At 35.2% G+C, this 9,963-nt stretch overlaps 1 protein-coding gene across 1 annotated transcript in view; it reads left to right on the forward strand.

Annotated features, from left to right (window-relative positions):
- The window catches only part of KIF21A (kinesin family member 21A), a 151,836-nt gene extending 142,956 nt beyond the window's left edge, over positions 1–8,880 (forward strand). The window contains exons 36-38 of the mRNA XM_068971448.1: positions 814–984; positions 2,800–2,999; positions 7,671–8,880. Coding sequence (XP_068827549.1) covers positions 814–984; positions 2,800–2,999; positions 7,671–7,764 — 465 coding nt within the window. The 3' untranslated portion in view covers positions 7,765–8,880. The remainder of the gene's footprint in view (positions 1–813; positions 985–2,799; positions 3,000–7,670) is intronic.
- Positions 8,881–9,963: the final 1,083 nt, after the last annotated feature.

Below are 9,963 nucleotides of genomic sequence, written 5' to 3' on the forward strand. Positions count from 1 at the left end.
GAGACAGAAAGACTGTAAGTAATCTTCTTTTAGAAACTTTTGTTATGATGAGAAGTGGGTTAATGACTTGAAAATGGAATGGTTAATGCAAGAGGATTTTGTATTGGTAGACTTGAGCATGTTTATATGGTTAGAAAATGGGCTTAGTGGAGAGGAAAAGTGTGAAGAGTGAAGTAGTAGTAATTGGTAATCAGATCAAAAAAGAATCAGATCAGATCAAAGATGTGTACCTTGAGAAAAAGTAAGTACACTTTAGTATCTTGGAAAGAAGGGCAGGATAAGAGAATGCTTGAGAATAAAAGGAAACTTTTGTAACTGTGAGGGGAAAGGGTGGTCCAGAAAGTCTATTTTTGGTTATACTAGGCTTTTTAAAAACTCACAAGTTCAGTAGTTAAGAGAAATGAGGGCAACTAAAGGGAGTGAAATTGAATAGCAGCTTTGGAGAATTTGTGATGACCACCAAGACTGCAGAGCTGCCTGATTGTGTTTAAGTAACAATCATATGATTTATTTGAGTTTCAACTGGATTGTTATATGTAACCTTTCTATTATTTAACATATCATTTGTACACTTACACATGAAAAAATTGGTTGTCTTTCTTAAGAGGTTACAAACATGTAAGCATGCAACATGTGAAAATTAGGGCTCAGGTTCATCCTGAGTCACTCAAAGCAAGTCATTTTTGTTAGTAAAATATTCATAACAAGTCACATTTGGTTAATATACATGTGTACGTGTTTCTATGAATGAATACCTAAGGTGCTTATTTGTAAGTTAAATAGGATGACTACTTTCATTTTGCTTTTATTTAGATGTTTGATGTAACTGAAGGGGCCCTTGGAACTGTGAGTCCCACCCACAATTTTGAGCCCCCTCATTATGATGGCATTGAAGCATTAACCATACATGGGGATAACCTATTTAGTGGGTCCAGAGATAATGGAATCAAGAAATGGGATTTAGCTCAAAAAGATCTTCTACAGGTAATTCAAAACCTTTTCATTGGATGGAGTGGGTACTTCAAAGTCATCAGTACTCTAATAAGAACACAAAGAGTCTCTATGTAAGATTTTCAACATTTAAGGATGGTATCAATCAGGGCTTTCTCTTAAAAAGTGTTTCATTATCACCTACCGGAGTTAGTAATTATGAAAAGGGCAACATTAGACATTTAATGATATCTCATAGATAAGAGAAGAATAGACTCTGATAAGAATTGGAAGCTCTGGGATTGCCCTGTGCATCAGTTCAGTTCAGTTCAGTCGCTAAGTCATGTCCGACTCTTCGCGACCCCATGAATCGCAGCACGCCAGGCCTCCATGCCCTGTGCATGTGTTTACTAAATACAGGCTTGAAGTGAAGAAGTCAGTTTCTCATTTTGTTTTGTTTTTATGTACACATATTCCAAGGGCTTCCCTGGTGGCTCAGATGGTAGAGAATCTGCCTTCAATGCAGGAGATCCAAGTTTGATCCCTGGGTTGTGAAGATCCCCTGGAGAAGGGAATGGCAACCCACACTAGTATTCTTGGCCTGGAGAATTCCATGGACGGAGAAGCCTGGTGGGCTACTTTCCCTGGGATTGCAAAGAGTTGGACATGACTGAACAACTAATACTTCAATACTTTCACACATATTCCACAGAGTACCAAGTTTTGCTAAGGTCAAAGCAGTCTAAATGATTCTTCATCTCATTTTCATACATCCAAGAATGGTGGTTCTCTCATTTCCTATAGAATGATAGCTGGGTTGAAGTGTTTTGTCAGTATAATCAAATATCAGTAGCTTTTCCTAATTCCCAGAAGAATTGTTCTCAATTTCAGGCTTTTTCTTATAAGTGTATGAGTGTGTATGTATGTATTGCAATTGCTCACACTTTCCTGCTTACAATCAGACAAAAAAAAAAAAAAATGAACAAGTAGCATGAATGTTAATAGAAAAAACTGGCAACAGGCACATATATTGCACTCAAAAGCTTTTCTTTTATAGATATACATTCTAGGATGTCTTTTATATTATGTATATGAATATATATATGCATAAAATGTGGTCATATAGTCTGAGCTTATAATTATTGTTTGTTGTTGTTTAGTCGCTAAGTTGTGTCTGACTCCTTTGTGACCCTGTGGACTGTAGCCTGCCAGGCTCCCCTGTTCATGGGATATCCCAGGCAAGAATACTGGAGTGGGTTGACATTTCCTTCTCCAGAGGGTCTCCCTAACCCAAGAATCAAACCTGAGTCTCCTGGATTGGCATGTGGATTCTTTACCACTGAGCCACCAGGAAAGCCCATAAGTATTGTTTACACATTGTGAAACATGTAGGTTAGCTCCAGCCTTCTTCAAAAAGCTTTAGGCCTCTATGTTCTCTTCCAAAATTTAAGGCAGAGATTTTAGGAGACAATCCTTATATTCTATATACCACGTGTAGTTTTCAAACTTGTTGTGTAAGATATGTTTTCTAGAAAGGTGAGATATTTACTCCTTTGAAGAGGAAGTGGTGTTTGAAAACTTCAGGATACTTGCCATGTGTTGTAGATTCTATAGATTTTTTAACATTGTAGGCCTTTAATACTGATAACACTGATGATAACTAGAGAATTAAATTAAGGAGAAAATTACAGATTTATCTGTTTAAATCTCTAAGAGTTACTTAATAGAAAATAATTTTTATGGTTTCCATACCAATTCAGTGTTCCAAAACTTGAATTTGTCAATAAAAACTTTGGTAACTTATTTTGGTGCGAAAATGTCAGTTTGAAAGGCTTCCCTTAAGCTGCTAATTTTTCTTTTTTCTCTCAGCAAGTTCCAAATGCACATAAGGATTGGGTCTGTGCCCTGGCAGTGGTACCAGGCCACCCAGTTTTGCTCAGTGGCTGCAGAGGGGGCATTTTGAAACTCTGGAACATAGACACCTTTGTGCCTGTTGGAGAGATGAAAGGCCATGAGAGTCCTATCAATGCCATATGTGTTAATTCCACCCACATTTTTACTGCAGCTGAGTAAGTTTTTCCTATTGGTTACTTGTGTTCAGATTTAATAAATAATATAGGTTGTAAATATTTGGAAATGTAGAACATATGAAATCTTTCTTTTATTACAGCCATTCCAGGTCGATTTATGATATTTTATTTATATTTTCTGAGATGCACTGTGGTCATGGAATTTGGGCTCCCCAGGTTATATGATAATAGTGTTACTGCTGTATCAGCTCTCTGCTTAGACTAGGAAGTCTGCTACCAGATCTTCCTGTAGCAGTTTTAATTTTTAAAAAATCATTCAGAAGTGATTAATTTCTAAATTGTCTTTCCAGAAAAGGTATCAAACTTGCCTCATTCTTCACATTTAGACCAAATCATAAAAAAAAAACTCTTTTATGCCTCTTCCACCTCCTTTAAAATCCAAGTACATAATAATAATATATACTCCCTCCTTCTTAGAATGACTGAATTGATGAATTTATTTGCTTATTTGCTCATCATTATGAATCTCCTGTGTGCCAGGCACTGTTCCAAAATCTTGGGAATAGAGAAGTGAACAAAACAGATATAAATCCTAATTTCATTCTAAGGAGAAGAAAAAATGAACAAGTAAAATATGTTACATGGTAAGAGATACTATGGAGAAAAAGCAAGCAGGGAGGGGAGATGAGAGCATGGCTAGGAACTGGGGTTGCACAATAGAATGGACAATGAAGATCTTACTGAGAAAGTGACATTTAAGAAGATGCTTGAAGAAGGTGTAGAGATGTGACCATAAAAAATGACATAATATGTATTATATCATAATACATTATGTGTAAGTACTTTTGGAAAGGAAACCATATGTACTATAATGTGAGGTGTTCATCTCATTCAAAATGTAATTTCTCATGAAAATCTCCTTATGTCATTTGTTTACCAATTATGTTACTTAATTTATTATGCCACTTCTTGATTCATCTGTCCTAAATACACAATTACCCTGATTTTATTTGGAAACTTCTGCTAAATTTCTGTGGTGTCTCTTTTTATTTGTGCTGTTTCCACTGAATCCCTCGTTTCATTTAAATTTACTTTCTGTCATCTCTAAAATACATCAAAGATTTCCTTTGTGTTTTTCTAAGATGCTTATCTTAAATGCTTCGATAGCACTTATGCTATTGCATAAACAGCAAATAGCATTGATGCTATTTCCAAGATACATTACTTTCTTAAATTTCATCACTTTTGTTTATTCCCTTAGAAACTTATTTGTCCTTGACCATTTATGGGAAATAATACCCCTTATAGCTGTGGGACACTATAAAATTATTATGACTCACTGAGGTCTGATCACTGAGGTATGACGTAATATTTTTCTTCCATGATACAGTTTTATTTTTGAGAAACTGAAAATGTCCTCAGTTTACCCACGGTGCATGAGATGCAGATGCATTTACCATGTAACATAAAATCAGGAAAATAACCAATAAAATCAGAAGGCCTATTTTCAAATTAGTTCTACTTATTCATTACCTAACAAATATTCATATGGGGCTTCGTATCTACCAGACATTGTTCTAAGTGTTTTCAGGCATTAACTCATTTAGTCTTCATAAGAACTCCAGAAAGTTATTATTGCAATCCCTATTTTATAGGTAGGAAGACTGAGGTACTTTGTAATTCACAGTCCTTGTATAAGTAATTCTGTCATATATGATTTCTGAATCTGTTGCATTGATTGATTTTTCTTATGATATAGGTCTTATTTTTTTCTGATTTTATGTCATATATTTTATTGAATGCTGAACATTGTAGTGTTGTGTTTTGAGTATCTGGATTTTGTTTTATTCATTTAAAGACAGTGGGTTTTACTTAAAGTTATGTAAGTTACTTGTGGTTCAGCTCATCTTTTTGAGACTTCAACTCTTGGGTTTTTACTGAATGTTTTGAATGTTTGATGCTATTCTCTACTTTACTGGTCAGAACTTGACTCTCACAGCTGTGTTTTGGTCTGGCCTTGTAGTCTGACTCTACTCATGTGCAGCTTAGCCTTCAGTCAAAGCCATTAGGGGACCCCTATGTATGTAGATTGGTGGAATGTTTTTCCCTATAACTCCATAGTCCTTTTTGCATAGCTCTCCCCTCTTCTCTATTTGGTTTTACAAATTACAGCTATTTCACACTTCCCAGATTTTTATTACACTCTTTTCAACTCTGATCCTGTGGTCTTCTGTTTATTTCCCCTCTTGCTTGCTGTAGTGTGGCAAGTGCTTCCAGACGGAAAGCCAGGGCTCTCACAGAGCTCACCTCTGTTTCGCTTTTCTCAGGAATTACAGGCCTAAAGTACCCATCCCCCAGTTTCTGAAAATAGTTGTTCCATGTATTTTGTCAAGTTTTCACTTTGTGTTAACTCACAGAAGTGTTAAACTTGCATAGGTTACTCCGTTATGACTAGTAGTGGAAGTTTGCTCATCTTAGATTTTGTATGTCAAAAACTAAACCCCCAGCCTTCCTGAGAAACCTGCTCATCCTATGCCCTTTTCCATGTCAGCTGAAGGCTTCTCCTTTTTTTTTTCTGTTGCTCAGTACAGACACCTTCATTCCTCCCTTTCTTTCATACTCCATATCCAATTCATAAGCAAACTATGTTGGTATTCTACCTTTACATTATATCTAGAATCTGACTACTTCTCACCCTGCCTTTTGTTACCTCACTGACCCTAGTTACCATCAGCTCTTGGATTACTACAATAGCCTCCTAAACAAGCAAGGTCCCCCAAAAAAAAAAAAAAAACAAGCAAGGTCCCTTGCCCATATGTAGTCTATTCTCAACACAGACACCAGAGTAATTTTAAAAAATTTTTAAAAATTATGATCATCTTGTTCTTTCTCTGCTCAAAAACTTGTATTGGTCATCCATTTTATCTAAAGTAGAAGCTGTACTTGATCTAAACCCTTTGAGCATTTGTCATCTCTCATCTTAACCTTCTAATACCCTCTGGCATGTTCCTTCTCTTACAGCATTGATAATATCTTTGCTGGACTTGAACATATCAGGCTTATTCCAGCCTTAAGACACATGCCCAAAGTGCCTTCAGAAATACTGATCTTCTAACATTTTTCTTTCACAGTAAGAATAACCCTGTGATTTTATTTAAAACTGTAATCTCTCCTATCACCTACCACTCCTGATCCTGATCCCCTTTGCCATACTCTTTAATTTTTCTGTCACATTTATTACTTTCTAATAAACTAATAATTTTTATCATGTTTTATTGTCTGTCTCCTTTTGCTAGAATATATGATCTACAAAGGCATAGGATTCTGTTATTTTTTTATTTATTTTTAATTGATCCCAAGCACCTAGAATAACGCCTGGGACACTGCAAGTTCCCCATAAACATTTGTTGAATGGATGGTTGAATGAATAAATGGAATGGATAAATGGGTGGACAAGTGAACATATCCCCTTGCTATTTTCAATTATCTGTGCTGTGTGGGCTGGTGAAAGATTATTATTTCCCCCAGTTTTATTGAGATATAATTGACATATAACACTGTTTAAGGTATAACAGTAGAATGACTTGATTTACACATATAATGAAATGATTACTGTGGTAAGCTTAGTTAATATCCATCATCTTATGTAGATTTTAAAAATAGAAAAAAATGTGATTTTTCCCCCCATGTGATAAGAATTAGGGGTGAGGAGATTATTGATTACACACTAGAAAGCCTGGATTCTAGGCTCAACTCTGTCTTCTGTAATGTTACAATGACAAGTCACTAAACTTTCTATATCCTTAAAATATGCTACATAATCTTTCAAATGCTTTTAAACTATACAGTTTCATGGCAACTCTTTCTTTTGGCTTTGGGTTTATTAAGAAATTGGAGAAAAGCAACACTGTCTTTCTAGAGCCAGGAGAAATGTAACTGTCTAATGACTAGTACCCAGAACCCACATGTTAGGTGAATAAAAATGTTTTCTCAGAAATGCATTGAATCGTCTATGTTCTATGACAGGTAGAGTGTTTGTCTAATTCCTAGTAGCTGCCTGCTTTTTCTGTAGGCTTATGCTGATTTCACCTGAATATAATTCTTCCTGAATATTGATAGATTCACCAACTCTCTGGAATCCCTGCCCTGGCCTCCTCATTGTGATCTTACTCTGGGCTTTTATGCCTGAAGACCTCTGACCATATTTACTGACTATATCAATATAGCCTTAAGAGAAGGGGCCTTGGAGTCAATCTGCCTGGTTTCAAATCTTGGTGCTGTCACTTTGTGATCTTGGGCAGATTTTTATTTTTTTGGCTGCGCTGTGCAGCATACATAGTGGAAGGGCGAAGTCTTAACTACTGGACCACCAGGGAAGCTTGATCTTGGGCAAATTAGTTAACTTCTTTGGACCCCAATTTGCTCATCATAAATAGGGTATAATAGCATTATCTATATCTCATGGTAGGTAAAGAGAATAAAATGCATTAATGTGTGTGAGGGGAACATAGTAACAACACCTGGCACATAGTAACTTTTTGATAATATAAACTATTTTTAATTTCCTATTTGATATACCTATGGGAAAATGTATATTTTTATCTATATCTATTAAAGACCTTTTCTATAAATGTTTCTTGTTAAGTATTTCTAAGAACTGTATCTTTCTACCTGTTTTCACATATTCATTTTTAATTTATTATTTTGTAGTGATCGAACTGTAAGAATTTGGAAGACTCGAAATTTGCAAGATGGTCAAATCTCTGACACAGGAGATTTGGGGGAAGATATTGCCAGTAATTAAACATGAATGAAGATAGTCAGAAACTGAATACTGTGATAATACTTTATCTTCTGTATGGAAAATGTTGTCCTGCATTTATTAGGTGAAAACTTGTGAATGGAGTTAACTGGAAAATACATATGAATCCAACTACTGAATATAAATGTTATTCTAATAACATTGTGTACTCTATGCTAAATTTTAATATCTACCAATGCATATATAACCTATAATTGATACACTGCTTGATTCTCACTTTTATCGTGGCTGGATTTTTGTTCCTATCTATAAAAAAAATCTTCAAATTATCTGAAATGCAAAATGTCTGCTTTTGTGACAGAAAATACACTTAGAATACAATGCCACCCACTGTTATCTCATTCATGTAGTCTGTTCAGCTGATTTACATATTTAAATCATATGGGAATGTTAGTCAAACATTGGTTTGTCTGGTATTTATGTCAGTCTACAGAGGGTTCCCAAATTTAAAAGCTCTTTTAATGTAATGAAAAAGATGTGAGAATATTATTGACGGTGATTTTTCATAAAATGGATTTGACTTTTATCTACTAACAAAGAATGTTAAACAGATTGTGTTAGATGTTGACATTTACTTGTATTGACCAAAGTTTTGCAGTGCTATTTTGTGTGCTCAGGACTAAAATGCTGTTAAATTATTTTATTAGTGCTGTGCATACATTCTGTGATGGGAAACATTTCTGATGTCCTAACAGAAATACATTTTGATCTATTTTCCTATGGAGTTGTTTCTATTATCCACCTTTTAATTTCATTTTTATTTAATAGTAGTATTTCTTTCCCTTTTAATCTAATTTTTATATGCTGCTAAATATATTTTAATTATACTGTGTTTGCAAACCTTGGTAGCTATGATGAGAACTTTATCATCTGCAGTGGGAAAAGCTATGTAAATAGGTAGACTGTAAAGAGAGAATGTCTTATGTTATAACTATGAATTTTAAATACTGTAGATTGGATTTTGCAAAAGGATGTATAATTTATGTCTGCTCAGAATATTAATTTGTAAATTCTGCAAGTTTAATTTTTATGTGAGTGACATGACACTTGAAAATATTGTCTTGTGATCTTTCCCCCCAAAATATTTGCTTGTAAATGAAAACTTTGCTAGGGCTTAAATAAACATGTTGCTATGAATAATTTTTATTCTTTTGTCTTTTCCTAATAGTATGAAAATGGGCAGTGTTTGTAAAAGTTTATTTTATCTGTGTGATTTAAAGAAAGGCATCTTTTTGTTATTCAGCATTACATATGCATTCCTTTTTTTTTTTTTTTTTTTTTTTCCGCTCACTATTAAAAAATCCACCTGAAGTGCAGGAGACCTGACTTTGATCCTTAGGTCAGGAAGATCCCCTGGAGAAGGGAATGGTTACCCACTCTAGTGTTCTTGCCTGGAGAATTCCATGGACAGAGGAACTTCGTGGGCTACAGTCCATGGGGTCACAAAGTGTTAGACATAACTAAATGACTAACACACACAAGATGTGAAATATTCTTGAATTTAGAAAGATGGCAATGATGACCCTGTATGCAAGACAGCAAAAAAGACACAGATGTGTATAGCAGACTTTTGGACTTAGAGGGAGAGGGAGAGGGTGGGATGATTTGGGAGAATGGCATTGAAACATGTATACTATCATGTAAGAATCGAATTACCAGTCTATGTCCGATGCAGGATACAGCATGCTTGGGGCTGGTGCATGGGGATGACCCAGAGGGATGTTGTGGGGAGGGAGGTGGGAGGGGGTTCATGTTTGGGATCGCATGTACACCCATGGTGGATTCATGTCAATATATGGCAAAACCAATACAGTATTGTAAAGTAAAGTAAAAATAAAAATTAAAAAAAAAAAGGAAAAGTGTAAACCATAACCTAATCTGGAGGAACCAAGGAAACTTACTATTTAAAGGAATTAAACTATATAGTTCAGGGATTTGAACATAGATGATTAAACAAATAAAAATATTCCCAAAATGATAAGGATAATAGCAACCTTGGTTACCTGGAGAGGAAATGGAAGGCAGGTATTGCAGGAGGTGAGCTAGGAGTGTAGAGGGATATGGTGATGGTGGTTCAGGTGTTAAATTATGTCCAACTTAATGGGTAGTTACCCACTACCAGTTATTGCTTCTCTTACTTTTTAGTAATAGAAGTCTGAGGATTTTTGCTGAGCACATGGC

This window comes from Capricornis sumatraensis, chromosome 4 (assembly GCF_032405125.1).
Source record: "Capricornis sumatraensis isolate serow.1 chromosome 4, serow.2, whole genome shotgun sequence".
NCBI classification, from domain to species: domain Eukaryota; kingdom Metazoa; phylum Chordata; class Mammalia; order Artiodactyla; family Bovidae; genus Capricornis; species Capricornis sumatraensis.